Raw genomic sequence first — 24,399 nt, forward strand, 5'->3', positions numbered from 1 at the left:
TCTATTTTACACTGAATAGGTTGTTTTACAGGGTAAGAATTAGCTGCACTAGCTGCTCTTATGCCCTTTGTAAAGATTGGATAGCAATTCATGTTAGAAAAGCTTAACAGTCAAAATCATCTTTTGTCAGAGTGCACTATACATTTTTAATTTATTTTTTAGGTTGCTGCAAAGATGCTAAGAAAAGTGCTCAACAAGTGACCACATTGAAAGAAGAAAATGCAAATTCTTTTATCAGAGAGCCAAGTTACTTTGAGATCCCTTCTAAAGAACTCCAACAAAAATCAGATGTAGAAAATGCCACATGTGAAATCCCATCACAGGATCCTCACTGTTCTCAAGTATCAGGGGCAGGTCATGCTTCATTTACCATTGAGTTTGATGAGACCTCTCCAGGTAAAGTAACCATTAAAGACCATATAACCAAATTTATGGACCATCGTCAAAAATCAAAAAAGACTCTCTCTGCTGGAGATAAGGACCTTGCTGGGTTACATACAGAGATGATCGCAGCAGAAAGTAAAGTAGCTGATTGGTTGGCACAAAATAACCCACCAAGACTGTTAAAAGAAGCAGCGGATGAAGATAGTAAAAGTATTAAAAGTGATGTACCAGTGTACTTGAAGAGGTTGCAAGGTAATATATTTTATTTTGTACCTTTTTTCTTTAACTTATAGCATTCAAACTTGTTGATTAGCAGCATGTGTATGTTACAGAGGCAGCTTAAAGTAGAGCGAATGGCAAAACGTTTGTTTCCATTTAAAATAGAGTCCCTGGTCATCACCAGAATTAGTGTCCCCATCGGAAAATGTTCTCTCTCTTCCTGTGTTGGTGACAACTCAAAATGTGGGATTTTCTTTCACACTTGGTGACAACCGTAAACCAGACAAATGAAGAGGGTGAATCTCTCTAACAGGTGTTCTAATCCCTCCCCGGTCATAATCCAAAACTGAAAATATCCATCTATTGACATCCACTGAGCACAAAAACATTTGTCCCGATACATTACTCAATAGCCCTAAAGGATATAAATTCCCCATGAGATGTACTAAAGCTGGTGCATACACAATCTGGTGCAGCTGTGCATAGTAGCCAATCAGCTTCTTACTTAGGCTAGGTTCACATTGATGTGCTATGAGTGGAATCCGTTTTCTAGTACGAGTTGACGCGTTTTAGACGCAATTCTAATAAGTTACTTTCAATGCGATTTGGATACAGTCAGTTCTCTCTTTTATCGCAGAGTACGGCAGACTCGGTGTCTGCCAGCACCTGCCGATGCATCGGTACACAGGCAGAACATGGCTGATTGCCATTCTGTTAGTACAGAAGGCATGAATACTGTGTTCCTGTAAAGCAGGAACACAGATCCATGCCTTCCACTAGTGCAGCACAGTGGTGTAGTGGTTAGCACTTTCACCTAGTAGCAATAGGGTCGCTGGTTCAAATCCTGACCACTACACCATTTGCCTGGAGTTTGCAAGTTCTCCCTGTGCTTGCGTGGGTTTCCTCCGGGTACTCCCATTTCCTCCCACACTCCAAAGACATGCTGGTAGGTTAATTAGATCCTGTTGAAAAAAATCGGCCAAATATGTGTATGTGTTTGTAAGCGCGTTGGACCGCGCTATAGCGCAGATGGACACTGGCGGCAAAAAACCGCCCAAACTGAGGCAATTCAGTTTGCATAGGTAGCGCTATACAGGTCACTCATTCATTCGTTCACTAGTAAAAGCACCTCCCCCACTACACTTAATCACAGGCTAGGCACACTGTTAACCCTTTGATTCCCTTCCCTGCCAGTGTCATTAGTAAAATGACAGTGCATATTTTTTAGCACCAATCACTGTATTAGTGTCACTGGTCCCCAAAAGTGTCAGTGTCCAGTTTGTATTGCACTCCCGCTATAAGTCGCTGATCGCCGCCATTACTAACAAAAAAAAATATATATAAATATATATAAATAGTTTGTAGATGCTATGACTTTTGCCCAAACCAATCAATATACACTTATTGGGATTTTTTTTTTTTACCAAAAATATGTAGCAGAATACATATTGGCCTAAGTTATTGAAGAAATTCGATTTTTTTTTTTTTTTTTTTTTTTTTTAACTTTTTTTTTAATTTGGATATATTTTATAGCAGAAAGTAAAAAATATTTTTTTTTTTCTTTTTCAAAATTGTTGGTCTTTTTTGTTTATAGCGCAAAAAATAAAAATTGCAGAGATGATCAAATACCACCAAAAGAAAGCTCTATTTGTGGGGAAAAAAAGGATATACGGTGGATATAAAAAGTCTACACACCCCTGTCAGGTTTCTGTGATGTAAAAAAAAAAGAGACAAAGATAAATCATTTCAGAACTTTTTCCACCTTTAATGTAACCTATAAACTGCACAACTCAGTTGAAAAACAACCTGAAATCTTTTAGGGGGGAAGTAAAAATAAAAAACTAAAATAATGTGGTTGCATAAGTGTGCACACCCTCTTATAACTGGGGATGTAGCTGTGTTCATAATTAAGCAATCACATTCAAACTCATGTTTAAATAGGAGTCAGTACACACCTGCCATTATTTAAAATGCCTCTGTTTAACCCCAAATAAAGTTCAGCTGTTCTAGTAGGTCTTTCCTGACATTTTCTTAGTCGCATCCTACAGCAAAAGCCATGGTCCGCAGAGAGCTTCCAAAGCATCAGAGGGATCTCATTGTTAAAAGGCATCAGTCAGGAGAAGGGTACAAAAAAATTTCCAAGGCATTAGATATACCATGGAACACAGTGAAGACAGTCAACATCAAGTGGAGAAAATATGGCACAACAGTGACCAAGAACTGGACGTCCCTCCAAAATTGATGAAAAGACGAGAAGAAAACTGGGAGGCTGCTAAGGGGCCTACAGCAACATTAAAGGAGCTGCAGGAATATCTGGCAAGTACTGGCTGTGTGGTACATGTAACAACAATCTCCTGTATTCCTCATATGTCTGGGCTATGGGGTAGACTAGCAAGACGGAAGCCCTTTCTTACAAAGAAAAACATCCAAGCCCGGCTAAATTTAGCAAAAACGCATCTGAAGTCTCCCAAAAGCATGTGGGAAAATGTGTTATGGTCTGATGAAACCAAGGTTGAACTTTTTTGGCCATAATTCAAAAAGATATGTTTGGTGCAAAAACAACACTGCACATCACCAAAAGAACACCATACCCACTGTGAAGCATGGTGGTGGCAGCATCATGCTTTGTGGCTGTTTTTCTTAAGCTGGAACAGGGCCTTTAGTCAAGGTAGAGGGAATTTATGAACAGTTCCAAATACCAGTCAATGTTGGCACAAAACCTTCAGGCTTCTGCTAGAAAGCTGAACATGAAGAAGAACTTCATCTTTCAGCATGATAATGGTCCAAAGCATACATCCAAATCAACAAAGGAATGGCTTCACCAAAAGAACATTAAAGTTTTGGTATGGCCCAGCCAGAGCCCAGACCTGGATCCAATTTAAAATCTGTGGGATGATCTGAAGAGGGCTGTGCACTGGAGATGCCTTCACAATCTGACAGATTTGGAGTTTTTTTTACAAAGTAGAGTGGGCAAATATTGCCAAGTCAAGATGTGCCATGCTGATAGACTCAGAAAAGACTGAGGGCTGTAATAAAATCAAAAGGTGCTTCAACAAGGTATTAGTTTGGGGGTGCGCACACTTATGCAACCATATTTTTTTATTTTTACTTCCCTCCACCTAAAAGATTTCAGTTTTAGTTCAGTCTCAGTTTGTTTTTGAACTTGTTGTATAGTTTATAGGTCACATTACCCACTTAAGGACCGAGCCTCTTTCTGAGATTTGTTGTTTGCAAGTTAAAAACTGTTTTTTTTGCTAGAAAATTACTTAGAACCCCCAAACATTATACATTTTTTTTCTAACACCCTATAGAATAAGATGGCGGTCGTTGCAATACTTTCTGTTACACCGTATTAGCACAGCGGTCTTACAAGTGCACTTTTTTTAATTAAAAATAAGACAACAGTAAAGTTAGCCCAATTATTTTTCTTTATAGTGTGAAAGATAATGTTACGCCGAGTAAATTGATACCCAACATGTCATGCTTCAAAATTGCGCACGCTCGTGGAATGGCGACAAACTTACCCTTAAAAATCTACAGGTTCCATGTTCTAAGTTACAGAGGAGGTCTAGGGCTAGAATTATTGCTCTCGCTCTACCGATCGTGGCGATTTCTCACGTCTGATTTGAACACCGTTTTCATATCAATTTTTTTTCTTATTTATTTTACCTTTTATTTTTTATTTTTACACTGTTTTTAGTGTAAAAAAAAAATTGTCACTTTTATTCTTATTACAAGGAATGTAAACATCCCTTGTAATAGAAAAAAAAGCATGACAGGCCCTCTTAAATATGAGTACTGGGGTCAAAAAGACCTAAATGCAATAAAAAAAAAATGTCATTTAAAAAAATAATTTAAAAAAACGGCCCTTTAAGAGCTGTGGGCGGAAATGACGTTTTGACGCCGCTTCCGCCCTGCATTGTTATGGTGGGGGCCATCCTCCCCTCACTTGTCTCCATACCCAGCTAGGGTGAAGATCCGATTGCCTCCACCGCTGCCGACGGATCTGGTAAACGGCGAAGGGCATTGGAGCGCGGCGGGAGGGGGGCCTCTCCCGCCGCCGATAAAAGTGATCTTGCAGCAAATGCGCCGCAGAGACCACTCTTATCAGAAACCGGACCGCCGGTTGAACACGAGGATACCGAGGTTATGGCAGCTAGCTGCTGCCATAACAACGATATCCCCCGTCAAAGTTAGGACGTATATCGGCAAGCGACGGTCCGAAAGTGGTTAAAGGTGGAAAGTTCTGAAGTTATTTATCTTTGTCTCATTTTTTTACATCATAAAAACCTGACATTTTAACAGGGGTGTGTAGACTTTTATATCCACTGTACTTTTCTATTTGGGTACACTGTCGCACAAACACCCATTTATCAGTTAAAAAAAACGCAGTGCCGTATTGTCAAAAATAGCCTGGTCAGGAAGGGGGGTAAATCTTCCGGAGGTCAAGTAATTAAAATCTCATTAGAATCGCAGTGCATTTATGTGAATGGCCTCCATAGAAACTCGTATTGTTTCACTTCTCATAGGATTCAATGCGTTCTGTAAATCGCATCAGTGTGAAGCTGATTGGTTTCTATGAGATAGCCGAAAAAACACAGCAGCGCTATCTGAATGTAGTAAGCCGTGAAAGGTGCAATGTTTATTAGATTAAAATGGCAACTCGCAAACAAAGGAGGTGAAATGCGTGTGGAACAAGCCACTGGCCGCTCTGGTGTATTCTAGGGCTCTGAGTCCATGTAGCGATCGCTTTTCCGTCAGCAGTGACGTCAGTGGAAGTGGGGCAGATAGCGCTGCTGTGTTTTCCTGCTTTCTCAGCCTGCTGCTTGCTTTGAGAATGTAGTCAGCTTTACCTATGGACATTGACAAGGGAATTTATAGATAGGCAACTCTTATCCTCATATTGATTAGTGGTTTCAAATTAATAACTACTGCAGTAGGGAAGAGACACAAAAGATACACTCCGCATCTTTCCAAATAACTGTTCTGCTTTATTATGACGCAATTGAAGGTATACACAGGATTATGTAGGTATCGCATTGATATTACAATTGTACTTTTATGGTAACAAGGGGCGTAACATAGGCAGGCTAATTTAATCAGGACACAAAAGCATTATTAGTGCCATGTGCACAGTGAGGGCAGTGTGCAATACATATAAAATAGAATACAATTATATACAGAACTTACAAATTTCCTTTACAGACATTTACCAAATATCAATGTCATTTGTCTTTTGTTTTTTTTTTAACATGTATTTATATATATATATATATATATATATATATATATATATATTATATAATATATATTGCATCCCATACCTTGCCTCTCCCCAAGCATCACTCATCCTTATTTTTATTGGTTTCCATGGAGAGCTGCACCAGATTTTGCATGCTCCACTTTTAATTTTTTAGTTCATCTCCCCCTATGTGTGCACCAAATGCCTTTTCAAACTGGAATATTAAAATGAGCTATGACATCATCACTGGGCTGCACATAGCCTGTGTAGGGAGCAAAGCTGTGCCAGGGACCCAGCAGGTCCACCCATTATTCTGCAGAAAATTACGGAGGGGGAAAACAGATTCCAGATCAGTCATCCTGCACAAGGAGAGGGGAGCAGTGATAGGTCTGTATAGGAAACTCCTGCACAGCTGCAAAGTTTAGGAGTTTTTTTTTTTTTTTTTTTGTGGATTACTTCACAGGTCTGGAAAAATATATAGAGGAGGCCAGGATTCAAGTAAGAATATTCATGTTGCTCTTAAGACTGTTTTAGACTAAATTTGTTTAGCCAGTATTTTGTGTAAAATTTTATAGAACTATTAATATTCATCACAAATATGTATGTAGAAGTAGCCATAACTGTACAAAAACCAAGACATATGACACAGTAATGATCTTTGCTATCCAAGCTATCATGAGTCATTTTAAGAGGCATTCAAATGGAAAATGATGCTAGCAGCGGTGTGCAGAAAGGAGGAAAATATTTCCAGCTCTGATAAGTACATCTGTGTATCAAATATGTTTTACTACCTTCTTAAATCATGCATGCATTTTTCTGATAATGTTCTTATATGTTGGTGCTTACTGATTGGTCTCTTGTTGTCAGTTATTGCAGGGCGACTGTTTTCAATCAGTCCCGGGATAAGGGCTTTTAAAAGACAGTCCATATGTACATAGATAAGTGATAATAAACTTTATACAGAGAAAAGGATTTTGATATAGTAACACAAATTGATAAGACTGCTGAAACAAACGTAATATGCAATAAAAACGCTAAGGTTACATTTACATGGATGGCAAAAACAGGCGTTCAAATTTTTCACTACTGCCTAACAATGCTAGGTAGTAATTGGTAAATGGAAAGCTGAGTGTGTAGTACATAAGTAAAAATCTGGTCAGGTTTGTGACACCTTTAGGCTAGATTACATGTGTGACAATACCCTGTATTTCAGCAGTGTTTTAGCTGTGTTTTTAAGACATCCTGACTGTCTTTTAATGCCTGCCATGAATATTATAATGGGCAACAATTGTTGCAGTACACGCAGGCGTGCTACCATTGTGTTGTGTCCCTAAACCCACATCATAAAAACACGATCAATAAATGCTGTATTACATGCAGTTCATACTCAGTCACTATGAGATTTGTTTTCTGTATTCTGCAAAAAACCTGGTTGATCCTGCTGCTCTCTATCTCTAGCTCTCTATCTTCCTCTTTAGTCCCCACTGCAGCTAGGGATTTTTCAGCTATGGTGGCAACTCTTCACATGCTCAGTTTTCAGTGAGTTTCTATTCTGAGCATTTCCTCCCTATCACATCTGAGCAGCCCATGTGACTATAGAGTCACACATGTGGGTGTATACAGTGGTAAATGACAGCCCACTCCCTCCCTCCTCCTCCTCCTCCATGTCTACTAACCAGCTAAACACAGTGGGGTGGGGAAGACACGGGCTTGAGGGGCGTGACACAGCCTGTGACTGGCAGAAATCCGCCCACACCATGTAATCACCATTTCATCATCCACATACAGAAATAGAGGGGACAGTGTAAATTAAATGGTGTGTTTACTATCTTTTTAAGCAGCATATCACTTTTCTGGAGGCTTTGCATTATCATCCGCCACTATTAACTTTAATAGTAGCGCTCCTTAAAGTGGATGTAAACCTCCCTCCTACATCCAGTGAAGTCAGTGGCATCAGATGATACACAGCGATGAAACAAACCTCCCTACATATGTTTTACCTGTAAATGTGCATTCTTTCCCTTTCTGTATTCTTTAGAAAGTGCACATTGTGTTACAAATGTTTCTTCCCGTTTCAGCAGTGGGAGGGGAGTCTGGGCATACACTGTGTGTGATCTGATTGGAGGAAAGGCACACACCCCCACTCCACATAGGCAGAGGAACAAAGAAACATGCAGAGCTGTGCTGTGAATAGACAAGCTCTCTGCTTATATCCCTCTAATCATCCTCCCTCACACAAATTTCCAGCTGCTTTTATCTCCTGTGCCGGGGAGCTTTTCAGACGTTATCATACTGATAACCGAGGAACGGAGCAGCAGAAAGCAAGGGCACTTAGTGCTTTGGAGAGAGGTAAGTAAACATTACAGATAGATGTGCCCAGGTCTTAAATAATGCTTTTTTTATAGGCATTCAGCATTTTTTTAACCTGTAAATCAGCTCTGTCAGCCTATGTGGCCATGCACATCGGCATTTAGATCCGTATGTCAAGAGTAGTCAGTACAGTCATTAAAAAGAAAAAAAAAAAACGACTAAAGCTGCATTCGGAGAGGAGCTTACAAGCATAATTTACGCAGTGCACATGTAAACACATGTACGCGTGCGAATAGATTCTAATAGCCCAAAAAAAAACATTTTCTTTTTCTGGTTAGTAGAATGACAATCCAGGATTTCCTGTCTGTACAGGAAGTAACCAGTGGTCTTCCCTCCTTTTTCCATACCTCACGATGTGCATTCCAGTGTTTGTATCTGCTGTGTACTTCAGTGTGTGCTCCATTATGACGAAGGATGTGTCCCAGTAAAGCTGCATCCAGATGTTTCCTAGGCAAGATGTATATCCAGCATGGCGGGATATATCACAATCGCTGACATATAACTGGGATATACTTGGTAGATGGGAGAAGGAGAATAGGGGTAAGTGTATATCTCTGCATGATTCATGTATACTTTTCAGTGTATATGGAGTATTTACCCTTTTTTTTTTTTTTCCCAGAACATACTCTGCTTTCCATGGAAATCGCTCAGTGACAGGTTACACCACAAAATAACCTTAGAGAAGGAGGCAGCCAGAAGTTGAGCCCCAGAATGTGCCCTAAAACCTTTTCCATATGCCGGAGAGCTAGCCTTCCAATGAAGGACAGTGGTGTCTACAGAGTAAGAAAAGTTGTTAATTTTTTGGAGCACTTTAGTACTGTTTATATGTAAAAGAAAATGAGGTCTATGGGCAGTTAGATGTAATGGATGTGCGCCTGTTTACATCCAACGACATTAAAGTACAACTTCATCTACAACATTGGAGACAGAAACCAAAAGAAGCAAAAACAGAATTTCATTTGTAATGATTTCTCTTTATAGGACCACATCCAACTGGTTTGTGAAGGAGAGGGAGGATCAGGTGGTAGAGAGTGAGGCTGGGCCCCTCAAACCCATCTATTTCTTGTATTTCCACCATCCAGCTACAACAGCACTATCGGAGCAGTCCGCGAGCCTTGATGTGTTTATTGGGCGGGTATCTATCTCTATTTTTCTATCTAGCTAGCTATCCTCTCCCTAATTTATCCATCTTGTACATGTTGTCTACATAAAAGTTTCTGTTTCTCTAGGGTACAGCAGCAGAGAAGTGTTCATCATATCAAGGCACCTTTGGTCATGGATGTGGTTGGCAGGAGAAGGAGAGAGAGATACTCCACAGTGCGAGGATCGCATCTTACAGCTGCTTACTGAAGTGTGTCCAGCAGCAAAAGCACACTGGCAGACAGAGATGGGAGGGCGACCTTCTGCCATAGGATTCTGCCACAGCTGGAAGACCTGGTGGGGAACATGAAATGCAGGCTAAGAATGTTATTTATGATATGCATATCTCCTGGCCTGCAGTTCCACTAAATGCAGTGGTCTTCCACCTCTCAGCCCCTGGTACATACCCACCTACTTCTAAATCTCCAGGTCCCCCTTGCTTCCTACCCTAAACCACAGCTCCTCCATGCCCCCCGCCCCTTCATTCTTACCAGAACTATGCCTTTCATAATGCATCAGATTATCCATCCCAGTCTCCACTCTGTTATTCACAGGGATGGGGCACTCTTCCTCTCCCCTTTTCCTTGATTATTAGGACCTTAAATATACACTACCGTTCAAAAGTTTGGGGTCACATTGAAATGTCCTTATTTTTGAAGGAAAAGCACTGTACTTTTAAATGAAGCTAACTTTAAACTAGTCCTAACTTTAAACAAATATACTCTATACATTGCTAATGTGGTAAATGACTATTCTAACTGCAAATGTCTAGTTTTTGGTGCAATATCTACATAGGTGTATAGAGGCCCATTTCCAGCAACTATCACTCCAGTGTTCTAATGGTACAATGTGTTTGCTCATTGGCTCAGAAGGCTAATTGATGATTAGCAAACCCTTGTGCAATCATGTTCACACATCTAAAAACAGTCTAGCTCCTTCCAGAAGCTACAAAACTGACCTTCCTGTGAGCAGATTGAGTTTCTGGAGCATCACATTTGTGGGGTCAATTAAACGCTCAAAATGGCCAGAAAAAGAGAACTTTCATTTGAAACTCGACAGTCTATTCTTGTTCTTAGAAATGAAGGCTATTCCATGCAAGAAATTGCAAAGAAATTGAAGATTTCCTACAACGGTGTGTACTACTCCCTTCAGAGGACAGCACAAACAGGCTCTAACCAGAGTAGAAAAAGAAGTGGGAGGCCGCGTTGCACAACTAAGCAAGAAGATAAGCACATTAGAGTCTCTAGTTTGAGAAACAGACGCCTCACAGGTCCCCAACTGGCATCTTCATTAAATAGTACCCGCAAAACACCAGTGTCAACATCTACAGTGAAGAGGCGGCTGCGGGATTTTGGGCTTCAGGGCAGAGTGGCAAAGAAAAAGCCATATCTGAGACTGGCCAATAAAAGAAAAAGATTAAGATGGGCAAAAGAACACAGACATTGGACAGAGGAAGACTGGAAAAAAGTGTTGTGGACGGATGAATCCAAGTTTGAGGTGTTTGGATCACAAAGAAGAACGTTTGTGAGACGCAGAACAAATGAAAAGATGCTGGAAGAATGCCTGACGCCATCTGTTAAGCATGGTGGAGGTAATGTGATGGTCTGGGGTTGCTTTGGTGCTGGTAAGGTGGGAGCTTTGTACAGGGTAAAAGGGATTCTGAATAAGGAAGGCTATCACTCCATTTTGCAACGCCATGCCATACCCAGTGGACAGCGCTTGATTGGAGCCAATTTCATCCTACAACAGGACAATGACCCTAAACACACCTCCAAATTGTGCAAGAACTATTTACAGCAGAAGCAGGCAGCTGGTATTCTATCGGTAATGGAGTGGCCAGCACAGTCACCAGATCTGAACCCCATTGAGCTGTTGTGGGAGCAGCTTGACCGTATGGTACGCCAGAAGTGCCCATCCAACCAATCCAACTTGTGGGAGCTGCTTCTAGAAGCGTGGGGTGCAATTTCTCCAGCTTACCTCAATAAATTAACAGCTAGAATGCCAAAGGTTTGCAATGCTGTAATTGCTGCAAAAGGAGGATTCTTTGATGAAAGCAAAGTTTGATGTAAAAACAATGTTATTTCAAATACAAATCATTATTTCTAACCTTGTCAATGTCTTGACTCTATTTTCTATTCATTTCACAACGTATGGTGGTGAATAAGTGTGACTTTTCATGGAAAACACAAAATTGTTTGGGTGACCCCAAACTTTTGAACGGTAGTGTATATATAAAAACTTGTTTGGCTGATACTTTTTACAGTATGGCAGATAATAAAAAGTTTTTGCAAATGCATCTTTGGTGTCCTCAATTTTTGTTTTCCAGATCCAAAATGTGTCAGCTGCGCTGCATCACAAAGCAGGATATTTTTTCATGTGTGTGGTAATGCTGCTATTCGATGACAATGGAAGCCTCAACTCACATGGTTGGAAAAATTACAGCCTTAAAGTGATATATATATATATATATATCAATCAAACATGTTATGCTTACCTGCTTTGTGCAATGGTTTTGCACAGAGCAGCCCCGATCCTCCTCTTCTCGAGCCCCCTGCCAGCGCTTTTGGCTCCTTTTTCTTTCTTGACCAGTGTCCCCAATAGCAAGCTGCTTGCTATGGGAAGGGCACTGGTGCATGCTTGCTCCCGAGCCCTGCTCTATGAGGTTTGGCCCTGCCCCCAATCTCTCATTGGCTCACTGGCTGTGATTGATGCATAGAATTCATGAAGGTAAAAAAACCTTCAGCCTTTACAACCACTTTAACAAAGACATTAAACTGTTACTAAACGCACACTGTTTAATGTCCTGGGTTATTTTAAGAAGGGGATAAGGTGATACGAGCATCTCAAAAGCAGACCCAAGAGCAGTGTGTTATCCCTTCTCTTTATGTATATTGATGATGGCACTGTATTTATTTTAATTTTAAAAAAAGAAGCATTAAGTACTTTTTTCATAATTGATATGCAGCTGTCATGTGACCCAGCTCTTTCCCAGCCCATCTGCAGGGAAGCATCAGCAAGAGGAGCTTCTAGTCCTCTGCTGCCGGTCACATGTTAAAAAAAAAAAAAAAAAAAAAAAGAAAAACAGCCTTTTTAAATACAGCAAAAAAAAAAATACATTTTATACTCGCCTAGGTGGATGCAGCATCGACCCAATGCTGTATCTGTCCACCGCCAGCACTGCGGTGTGGTGCTTGATCGCTCAGTTCTCCCCCCGTCTCTGACAGTCACAGCTCTCTGCTCTCTCTTGAAGTGCTGGGCTGTGGGAGGGGCTGGCTTAGGCCCTCGGCGGATTGCTGAGAGGCTGAGCCAGGTGCCAGTCCAGGCTTCTAGTGGGACCTCAGCTGGCAGCCGGCTAAACACAGGTCACAGGAGTGCAGAAGGAACTGCACGCCTGTGATTTATAGGAGAAGTATGGCCAAAAAAGCTTTGGTCATACTTCTTTAATATCAAATAAAGGTTTTAAATTGTTATGCAAATATGTATTTGAACTAAATTCTTTATTATTTTTGTGCAAAAACATGGTGCGGGCTATTTAGGGAGAGGTTCTGCCAGTCACAGCCTGTTTCATGTCCCTCCAGCTTGTGTCTGTTTGTATGTGTAGGTGATGCCTCCATTAATCAACATATAATATCCTGCCCCCATTGTATTTAGCTGCTTAGCTTAGAAAGGGAACTGAAACTGCAGCATGCTCAGTGGATGTTGCAACGGCTGGTCTACACAATCTCAGGCTACAGCAGCAACACAAACAGAGGGAGGGACAATAAACAGCAGGGTCAACCAGCTTTTTTTTTTTTGCAGAAAATTAATCCCATAGTGACTGAGCGAGTATGAATAGCATGTAAAACAGCACTTACTGACTATTTTTAATGCTGTGGCTATAGCTGCCAGCAGTGATCATTGTATTCTATCAGTGGGGAATTGGCAGTAACATGGTGTGGGCGGATTTCTGCTAGTCTCAGGTTGATGTGTCAGCCCCTCCAGCCTGTGTCTTAGAATAAGAGGGAGGTAAAGCTTCTATCAATCTACATATAATATTTTGCCCCCATTGTGTTTAGCTGTTTGGAGGGCATGGAGGAGGACGGAGGGAGTGGGCTGTCATTTACCACTGTGTATACTCCCACATGTATGACTCTATAGTCACATGGGCTGCTCAGATGTGACAGGTAAGAAATGCTCAGCTTAGAAACTCACTGAAAACTGAGCATGTGCAGAGTTGGCATCACAGCTGCAAAATTCCTAGCTGAATTGGGGACATGAACAGAAGGGGGAGATCAGAGAGCAGCAGGATCAACCATGTTTTTTGCAGAATACAGAAAATGAATCCCATAGTGACTGAGTATGAATAGCATGCAATACAGCATATACTGACCGTTTTTAATGATGTGGCTATAGTCGCCAGCAGTGATCATTGTATTCTACCAGTGGGGAATGCTCCCCATTGGCAGAACACAATAGAGCTGTGGGAGCGATTTGCCCCATCAACACTGACTGTATTGATAAGGAAATCAAGTAATTTTCTAAAAAAAAAAAACTGCATAATGTATGGCCTAACATTCCCTGCCTCAGCTGTGCTTCATTAAGGGGACCAGGAAACTTTCTCCAGATAATAGATAAAATATTGTCCCTGCTTTTGGCATACAAAATTGTGAAGAGCGCAGGTACGCTTCACAACAGTGTCAATATTGCTCAAATCCATTTGTATAGTACACCTAAAATGGCTTAGTCTGATAATTGGAAATCCATCTTTTTAAAATTCAGGCCTTTTTTTTTTTTTTTTTTTAAAGGCTTCATTAAGGATGTTGACAGAAAATGCCCTGTCAACCACTTTCACATTAGGGGAATGACTTGCCTTTTCAGTCATAGGCCAAGCACTTGTAACAAACTTTCCCTCCATTATCCTTTTTCCCATTGGAGAATTCAAAGCACCTGGGATTCAGCGGAACTTCCACAGCCACCAATGTTTATCGCAACCAAGTTGTTATAATTGCTATCAGCAATGGCCATCAGCGCAATATAGAAATATATTTTCTTTTAGGTTTTTGTAATTCAATAGGAAAAGTTACTGTTTTTTTTACTTCAGCATTAAAATACGCTTCAGTAGGCTTTAGCATCACAGGTATCGTCACATTGTAGTGATTAGTGACTTTGCCCAGGTGGAAATGGAAGTGCAAGGAAGAGAATGATTTGCCTGTTGCCAAAAACCTGCCAAAAACAGAAAATAATGAATTTATTGCCTATAAGTCCATGACACTTGTATGAATGAGGGCTGAGCCTGGGTTCACACATATGCGAACACAGACATTGCATGTGATTCGCACCGCATTGGTGTGCTGATCACATGCGATGTCTGTAATGCAAATTCAGCCATACAATTGTATAGCTGAACTCACATTGGATTCACACAAAAAAAAGGTGCAGGAACCTTTTTTTTTTCTCCGCAATGGATTTGGATCGCATGGGTGTTCACACCCATGTGATCCTATTCCTGTCCAAATTCACAGATTGCACTGCGATCTGCAAACCGATCTGGTGGTTTCATTAACTTTGTATTGACACCCACAGTGGTTCACAGAGGGCAGTGTGAATCGCATATGTGTGAACCCAGGCTTACTGTTATTTAGTTGAAACTTCTTATAAAAGGGTGGGTTAACCCTAACCATGAATTTCTCTTATCTGCTCACTTTTGATCTGTTAAATATACCATTGAAAGTGTGTTTGTATCTGTTCTGTGCAAAAAATGCTGGATCCTGACAAAAATCATGTGAGCTTATAATCTACTGCAGCCCTCAAATTTTCTACTTGCATTTAGCGAGTGGAAAATTAGGGCTGGGGGGGGGGTGGAGGGTGAGCACCGCCGGCGGGCGGGGTGGATCGGGAGCCATTCTCCCAGTGATCGCCTCAGGGGAAGAGAGCATGAAGGAAGAGGAGAGCTGCGGGATCACAGATCGCGGATAGCGCGCTGTTACAGCTTACGTTACAATTGCCTCGGGTGGTTTGTGCAGGAGAGTGGTGTGGAAAGTATACCAGTGGGTAGTATGTGCAGGAGAGGAGTGTGGAGAGTATACCAGTACCAATGGATAGTTTGTGCAGGAGAGGCGTGTGGAAAGTATACCAGTAGGTAGTATGTGCAGGAGAGGCATGTGGAAAGTATACCAGTGGGTAGTATGTGCAGGAGAGGAGTGTGGAAAGTATACCAGTGGGTAGTATGTGCAGGAGAGCAGTGTAAAAGGTATGAGAGTGGGTATGACAGTGGGTAGTTTGTGCATGGAAGAAGTGTAGAAGGTATACCAGTGGGCAATATGTGCAGGAGAGGAGTGCACAAGGTAAGACTGCAGTTTACATGTGTAGGAGAGGAGTGTGGAAGGCAGGCAGGCAACACCGTTCGCCTATTTTCTCACAAATGGTAGTTACAAATCTTTTTATAGTTTGCAACAAAATCAAGAAAAAATATGGTCAAAACCATGCAGATGGATGGCAGGAGCAGGAAATGCACCCTAAAATGCATTTGCACCCATTTATAAAACTGAGTAACTGTAAAATAGCACCATGGGCTCTGAGCTCTTTACCCATAGGGTTTTACAGAGGACGAAGAGAAGTCAATCCATGTTTAGGAAGTGGGCCTAAACTAAAATTGAATCTGTTTTTTTTTTTTTTTTTTTTCTGGGAAAGTGGAGGTCATAGGGATGTGTCAAGGGTGGGAGAGATGCCAAAACAGGAGGGAAATATGTCAGTGGAACTGGGGTTAATCGAGTTTGGAAAGGAGACCCCAAAATTGAATTAGGTTATTAGCAGGGCCTGTGTCATGATAAGCAGGAACAGTATGTGAGAGATGGGGCAAGACTTGTTGCCAGTGAATTTTTAACGAGGAAATGGGGCAATGGAGCTGAAATTACTATTGGACCATGGGTTGTGGAAGTGGGACTGATCTTTGGCATAGTACATTGTATAAATGGCAAGGCCTATTGCATATGCACCAAAGACTGGGTGCTGGGCATTAACGAATATTCACAGGGCACTGAGGGGTGATTATGCATCTGCTAGTGACTGGCCGCTGAGGGGTTAATGCATGTGCTTAGTACTGGTTGCAGAGGTATTAGCACACATAAGTTAAAGGTGTAAGCAGAAGATGAAGCAGAACATGAAGTGCTGAGAGTTTAAAACATATATTTTGGGCACTAAGCATTGAGCGGTTAACCCACATAAGCAGGGTACTGGGTGATAAATGGTAAATGTATATAAGCTGGGGACTGAGTGCTAAAGTTGAGGGGTTATCATATGTGTGGTAATGTATAGGTGCTAAGTGGCTTATGATCGCTGAGGAATTAACAAGTTGTATACTAGTCACTGAGGGTTATTGCACATGGTCTTTGAACATATCACTGAGAGCATCATGCACTTACATTGCAAACAGGTCACTGAGCAGTAAAGCTCATAAGCTGGGGATAGATGGTTTAAAGCAGGCATGTCCAAAGTCGGGCCCGCGGGCCAATCGCGGCCCGCGTTCCAGTTTTGAACGGCCTGCCTGGTAATTTGGACATGTATATCTTTTGTGGTCCCCAACAAATTCCTGAGCGTCGGGGGCCACAAAAGATATACATGCTGGCTGCCTTGGAGGGGACAGGGAGGAGGCGGGACGAGTGCCGTACATACAGGAGTATTTCCTGTTTTCACGGCGGCCTCTGTAATATGAAGTCCCTGCGCTGCCATTGGGCGACTGTTCTGTCCATCATAGGAGGCGGGACTTTGTATTAAAGAGGCCGCAGAGAAAACAGATTCTGCTGTATGTAATCTTCCCACCCCCTCCCTGTCCCCTCCAGGGTTGCAGATGGGCATCAATCGGGCTGCATTCCTGGCAACGGTGGGTCTGCATTCATGGCAACGGTGGGTCTGCAGATGGGCACTGATCAGGCTGCATTCATGGGCACTGACTTTTGCTTCACAGTTCTTTATTTAAAATAAAAAAATTTCCTGAAACTTCCCCCTTAAAGTGATGGTGTTATGTTATACACCAATAAATACAGTATAGCCAAATAACACGCCCAAGCTCATCTCTTCCCCACACACAGCCACAAAGGCAAGAGAATTCTTGCTGAGCAGTGTATTAGTGCTCGGACGAACACACTTAGACCGAATCTTAATGGTTCAAAGAATGTCAGACAAAATGGTCGGCCCTCACGCACGTTCACGTCATCAAATCTGGCCCTCTTTCAAGAAAGTTTGGACACCCCTGGTTTAAAGTGTTACTAAAGCCACAACAATTAAATCAGTCTGTATATGCAGTAAAGCATGCTTGCTATTCTCACTGTGGAACCTAAGGGGTTAATCCTCTGCATTGTGTAAAATGGCTGTTTGATTCATCTTCTCTGAACCTCCCCTTGTTTCAATGTGCCCAATCCATCTCCTGATAAAACAGAGCCTTGGGGACACTGCACACTGCTCAGTTTGGTGTGTATTGCTAGAGAGTTTTTTAAGCACAGGGCCAATCAGCAATGTCCAGACAGAGGGTCAGGGGTCCTGCAGCCTCCTAGGACAGTCAAAGTAAAATGACACCTCCTCTTACAAGGTTTAACCAGACACTGTGGGAGACCAGATATAGTGAATGCAGCAGGGTATTGGGTTTAGTAACACTTTAAAGAGTTTCTTCTGTGTCCTGGGATGCAGCACTGTCCTCACCCGGGAAGGTTCTTATCCAGTCTTTGGTTTCCTGGTGCCGCCATGCTTACTGCAAAGCCAGTTGTGATTCCTTGCAGCTTTCCACTGCACGTGCGTGGGCCGTGCTGCACTGTGTGAATAGTTGGGCAGCCCTGTGATGTGTCGGAAAAGTCTGTGGGCAGAGAGAGGGAGTCAAACTTCCACTAAGTTCGCCCAGACATTGCACAGGGATGAGACTCCGGAGGGGATACTGAAAAATGTGTGTGCTGGAGGAGGGATACAGGAGAATCTTAGTACTGGACCAGGGATCTTACTGGGGGAAGAGCAGGAGGAGGAGGATTTCCCAAGTAACAAAGTAAAAATTAAAACTTAAACATTATATTATATATGAATGATATATTATTATATAGAAAGGATGAATTGTTTGTTTTTTGTGTCAATTTTAAATGTATTATTTACTTTCTTTAGGCAACAAGCATGAGGATGGGACACAGAGTGACTATGAAAATAGTGCAACATTAAAACATATAAACAAGTGTACCAATTTACAAGATTTTGAGAGACGGGGTCTTATAGAGCAGAAAAGACTGGAGCAGAAGACTCAGACCGGAGGGAAGCAGCAGGAAACTGCAAGTCAGACTGCTTTTTTGATAGAGTTTTTTGACGAAGACCACCCACGAAAAAGACGTTCCTATTCTTTCTCTCTGAACACCAGCACTGCCGGCCCAGAAGCTCCATATCCAATCCCACAGTCAAGGATAGATAAAGTCAAAGCCGCTTCCGTTGATCCTAAAGGACTCTGTTTGGGTTTACAGTCCGTTGCCTCATCTCATAGAGTAATTCATAGCACACAACATGCAAAACTGCTGCTTAAACAGAAATCTGAAGAGCCTTGTGATTTATTAGTTTCACAAAATGTTTTATTGAGGAGCTCTGGAAGCCTTGGACATCGACAAGCTAGTAAGCGGATTACATCTGACAGTGTGGAATTGCCTTCCTTGGAGACAGATCACAGGAGCAGTCATCTTGCTGAAAAGGCAAATAGCAAGGATGATGCAGAAGGACCATGTGTGACGGTAACCCAAATAACAGCTTTTGGATTAATTGCTAGTGTCATGGACAGGTCGTTTCTTATTTCAGTTAATGCTTTTTTGAGGAAAAGCTTGTGTTACAATATAAAATAGCGTGCTTGCAAAATACTCTTCTGTATGCTATAAATGCTAAATACATCCAAAACGAATCTTTCAAAATTGCGTGAACCATTACGTGTTAAAGCCTGAGTTTTGTCAAAATGAAAAACAAAAAAAATCAGAATCACAAGATGTTACTTACTATCAGTGCTAAGTGTCCCTTGTGCTGCTGGATCCTGCTTTAGTTGAAATTTCCTCTTTTGACCCCACGCCTGCCACCGCAGTCTTTCAGTGCAGCAGGGGTTAATAAATCCGATGGACCTGTCATATGCTTTCTTCAAGAGGGCTGACAGTGCCTGCCCTTTCTGCCCCCCCCCAGATGAATGAAAGGTCTGCCTCACCATTCTTAGATTACATTTCATTCATGGAAGCGCTATAGTACCACTTCGATGAATGGAGGAGGTAGGCATAGTTGGCACTCTTGATGGATGCATACGACAGATCCCTCTGCTCTATTAATCCCCATTGGAAGATTGCTGTACCAGGGGGTGTGTTTATGTCTGTGTGTTTGGGGAATCGGAAGAGGAAGATTTCCACTAATGCAGGAACCAGCACACAAATGGACACATTTGATTAGTAGTAAGTAATGTCCCTTGTGATGTGGTTTTTACATTTTATTTTTGACTAAACTTGGGCTTTAAAGGACAACTGTACCTTTGTACTAGGGTTGCACCGATACTAGTATTGGTGCAAATGCTCCGATGCTTGACCTGATACTTGGTCAGTCAGTACCCGGTGGGGGAAGTTACAAGCACCGATCTCCCTGTGTGGCTTAAATAAAGCATAAAGCATCTGGCAGCCTCTTCTCATCCTCTCCTGTGGCTGTCAGCTGCTTTATTAAAAAGCCACACAGGGAGATCGGTGTTTGTAAGTCCCCCACCACTGCACCGATTGTCCCTGACTGTCCCCTGTGTCCCCTCTGTGTCCTCTGATCCCCCTCTGTGTCCTCTGATCCCCCTCTGTGTCCTCCTCCTGATCCCCCTCTGTGTCCTCCTCCTGATCCCCCTCTGTGTCGTCCTCCTGATCCCCCTCCGTGTCGTCCTCCTGATCCCCCTCCGTGTCGTCCTCCTGATCCCCCTCCGTGTCCTCCTCCTGATCCCCCTCCGTGTCCTCCTCCTGATCCCCCTCCGTGTCCTCCTCCTGATCCCCCTCCGTGTCCTCCTCCTGATCCCCCTCCGTGTCCTCCTCCTGATCCCCCTCCGTGTCCTCCTCCTGATCCCCCTCCGTGTCCTCCTCCTGATCCCCCTCCGTGTCCTCCTCCTGGTCCCCCTCCTGATCCCCCCCCCCTTCGTGTCCTCCTCCGCCCACACCCCACACCCCGTACGAGCAGGGAGTGTGCATCTCCAACTCAGGGGGAGCGGTGGCTTGCTGGAAGGACCAGGTATGTGTGCCCAGGGGCCATGGGTTTTGACTCAGGGTGGCAAGGCGGGGTGCCGTGATTGCATGGCTATCCCTGCATGTTAGACCCGGGTCACGGCCGGTGGGTGGCGTTTCCGGAGACAGGAATTCCTGTGTGGGCGTGGCAACAGTGGTTCCAGTCGCCTGGAATGCAGAGATCAAGGGGCGGGTAGGTCGTGATTCTGGCCCCCGTGGGCGACACTTGAACCAGGAAATTAAAAAGCCAGGTGGCTTTTTCCAGCATCCCGCTGCACTCTCTGCAAGATGGAGGAGAAATCCGCAGCTCTGGCGGAAGCAGGCATCTCAAGCATCGGCCAGGCCCAGGTAAGAGGGGTACAGTGGTCCCTCTATCTTCCCTAATGGGCTATATGTTTGTGACTTACTATCCTTCCTTGTGTGGGGAGCCTGCGGCTGCAGGACCGGAGGTGACTCCGCTCTGGTCCTGCAGTCTGGACAAGGGGTCTGTCAGATGGGCTAGTGCACTTCCTTCCTTTTGTGTCAGGTGGAGGGTTGTCTCACTCATGTATGTATAAATGTGTAAATAGTTATGTGTTTCTCCCGGGAGATAGGTGAAGATAGGGTGTGTTTTTGTATGTTTTCTTTATATAGGTCAAGACATCAGCAAAAGCTAACCCCCCCTCCCCCCCCCCCAGTTCAGAGGACGTGCCCTTCATGCAAGAATCCCCTCAGAGATTCTTGACCAAAGCCTATGTGCAGAACCTGCATAGCATATCTGTATCTGATAGAGGAGGAAACGTCCCAACAATGTAAAGATCTGTTTTTCTCCGTAAGAGAACTTACAGACCCCTTAAGCTCAGTCATTAACTCTGCTCAGTCAGGTCTCTGTTGGTCAAAAATCCAGCAGCCCAGTTTGACCCCAGTACACATTGTCCAGTCCTTGGGTGTCCACCTCTAAAGCAGCGCAGGTTAATGACTCAGAGGAAGAGGGTGCAGGTATGCTTCTTTCCCTCAAGGATGAGGAGGAAGAGGAAGATGATAGCAAAAAATCCAGATACAAGCTATCATTAGAGGAGGTAGATGATCTTCTTAAAGCAATCTACACAACTCTAGAGATCCAAGAGGAGAAAGTACAACTGTTGGTACATGACAAAATGTACCAAGGCTTGAATCCAAACAAGGTGTTCTTTCCGACACAATCATAAAAGGGTGGAAGGACCCAGAGAGGGGTCCTTTATTTTTCAAAAACCCTCAAAAGAAGGTTCCCTTTTGAAGAGAAGGAGACCAGGGTGTGGAACAAGAAACCCAGAGTGGACGCAGCTTTCTCAAAAGTATCTTGTTTCACGGACTTGGCATTCGAGGATATGGGGGTATTAAAAGACGTAATGGACAAGAGGGCGGACTCCCTTCTGAAAAAAGCATGGGATTCCACCTCATCCAGCCCCAAATCTGCTATGGCTTCCACAATAGTGGCCAGGAACCTAGAATGTTGGATAGAGAAACTTAAGGGGCACATGGAGGCTGGTACGTCGAAAAAAAGACTTGAATCTTTTCCTCTTATGTTGAAAGCGGTGAAGTATATGGCTGACGCATCTGCAAAGTCAGTAAAAATGTCCACGAGGTCTACAGCACTGGTGAATTCAGCTAGGTGTGCTATCTTGCTAAAAGAACAGGGCATGCGGCATCCTAAATAATGTGCGGTTTACCCTTCTCAGGTGACTTTCTCTTTGGCCCAGACCTTGAGATAGTTCTGGATAGAAAGGCCGACAAAAAGAAAGCTTTTCCTTCTAAAAAAGAAATGGCCTCCTAAGAAGAATTTTTGTGCTGTTCAGCAGCCCCACAAAGGTAGAGACCAGGACCAGAAGAACAGATGGTCCTCTGAGAGGGGCAAGGGAAGGGGTGGGGTACTCTTCAGACCCCCGATCAGCCCTCCAAAATTTAGTGACACTCTCATCCCGGTGGGAGGAAGGTTATCTTCTTTCCTCCCACAATGGGATAAGGCAACCTCAAGTCCCTTCATAAGGCTGCTTTCACACTGGGGCGGGCGTTGACGGTAAAGCGCCGCTGTTTTAGCGGCACTTTAGCGCCTTTTTAGCAGCGCTATTTGGCCGCTAACGGGGCGCTGTTAACCTCCACTAGTGGCTGAATAAAGGGTTAAATGCGCTGTGTAGTGCCGCTGCCGTCAATGGGCAGGAGCGGGTGTATACACCGCTCCAAAAATGGTGCTTGCAAGACATTTTTTAACGTGCTGCCCGCGCATCGCCCCAGTGTGAAAGCAGTCTGGCTTTCACACTGGGACTGCAGGGAAGGTGTTTTTCAGGCGGCATCATAACTCATGGTTACAGCTTGGAATTCTCGGAAACCCCTCCAAGCAGATATTACGTCACCAATCTTCCAAAAGACAAGGAGAAAGCTTTCACAATGATGAACCTTCTTTGGGATCTGATACAGCGGAAGTTAAGTCCCCAAACATCAAAAAGGACGAGGTTTCTATTCACAAATCTTGCTCATGAAGAAACCACCTGGAAAGTATCGACTGATACTAAATCTAAAGATTTTAAACAGGTCAATACGATGCAAGCATTTTCGGATTGACACCATTTATACAATCACAAAATTTTTGTCCCCGAAGTGCTTTATGGCATCTCTGGAACTGAGGGATAATGCTTATCTGCACGTCCCAAAAGCCCAAGCTTCCCAACGATTTCTCAGACTTGCCGTCAACCCGTGGAGTTCGATATGGCATCTCCCGTTCAGAGCTCTACTATTTGGATGATCATCCTCCCTCAGAATCTTCGCAAGTGATGGCAGAAGCGTTGGAGCCACTGAAGCTATTGTACCTTACCTAAACTATCAGTTACGTCAAATGAGGGGCAGTGCGGCTCTCGTTCTGGGACAACGTCCTATAATGTCGTTTCAGAATGGCTGCTCTCGCGCACCCACTGGGGGGGGTTGTTGCTAGGACACGGCGTAACCCCGATCGCTGTAATGAGCCGCGGCAGCACTTGTCCAATCACAGCCGGTCACATGTAAACACGGAGATGCCCGTAATCGGCTCTCCTCACCTCACACTGACAGAGTGTGTGACGATGAGAGCCGATCAGCAGCTTCTCCTCGCAGGAGACATGTACACATGTAATCAGGGCACTGCTCCTCAGTGCCCTGATTACAATAGCGCCATCAGTGCCCACAAGTGTCACCAATCAGTACCCATTAGTGATGCCAGTCAATGCTGGCTATCAGTGCCGCCTATCACTGCTACCCATCAATGCCTATCAGTGTCGTCCATCAGTGACGCCCACCCGTCACGCCTATCGGTGCCCACCAGTTTTGTCTATCAGTGCCCAAAAGTGCGGCTCATCAGCGCCACCTAATCAGTGCCCTTAAGTGCCGCCCCATCAGTTCCGCCTCATCAGCGCACATCAGTGAAGGAGAAAAATTACTTGTTTAGAAAATTGAATTTACTGACAAAAACTAAGAAAATGTTTTGTTTTTTTTTTTTTTCCCAAAAAAAATTTCGTTTTTTTTTTTTTTTTTTGTTGAAAATAAAAAACCCAGCAGTGATTAAATACCATCAAAATAAAGCTCTGTTTGTGTGAAGAAAATGATAAAAATGTCACACAGTTACAGTATAGCAAGACCGCGCAATTGTCATTCTAATGCCGCGTACACACGGTCGCATTTTCCGACGGAAATGTTCGATGGGAGCTTGTTTTCGGAAATTTTGACCATGTGTAGGCTCCATTGAACATTTTCTGTCCGAATTTCCGACAAACAAAATTTGAGATCTGGATCTCAAATTTTCCGATCGTGTGTACACAATTCCGACGCACAAAGTTCCACACA

At 43.3% G+C, this 24,399-nt stretch overlaps 1 protein-coding gene across 6 annotated transcripts in view; it reads left to right on the forward strand.

Moving 5' to 3' along the window:
• CEP170 (centrosomal protein 170) overlaps positions 1-24,399 on the forward strand; it is a 141,317-nt gene that overhangs the window by 49,459 nt on the left and 67,459 nt on the right. For all 6 annotated transcript variants that reach the window (XM_073627941.1, XM_073627944.1, XM_073627943.1 and 3 more), the window contains exons 8-9: positions 163-636; positions 18,476-19,083. In XM_073627941.1, the coding sequence (XP_073484042.1) occupies positions 163-636; positions 18,476-19,083 (1,082 nt within the window). The remainder of the gene's footprint in view (positions 1-162; positions 637-18,475; positions 19,084-24,399) is intronic.

The sequence above is a fragment of the Aquarana catesbeiana genome, linkage group LG04, assembly GCF_042186555.1.
Source record: "Aquarana catesbeiana isolate 2022-GZ linkage group LG04, ASM4218655v1, whole genome shotgun sequence".
NCBI classification, from domain to species: domain Eukaryota; kingdom Metazoa; phylum Chordata; class Amphibia; order Anura; family Ranidae; genus Aquarana; species Aquarana catesbeiana.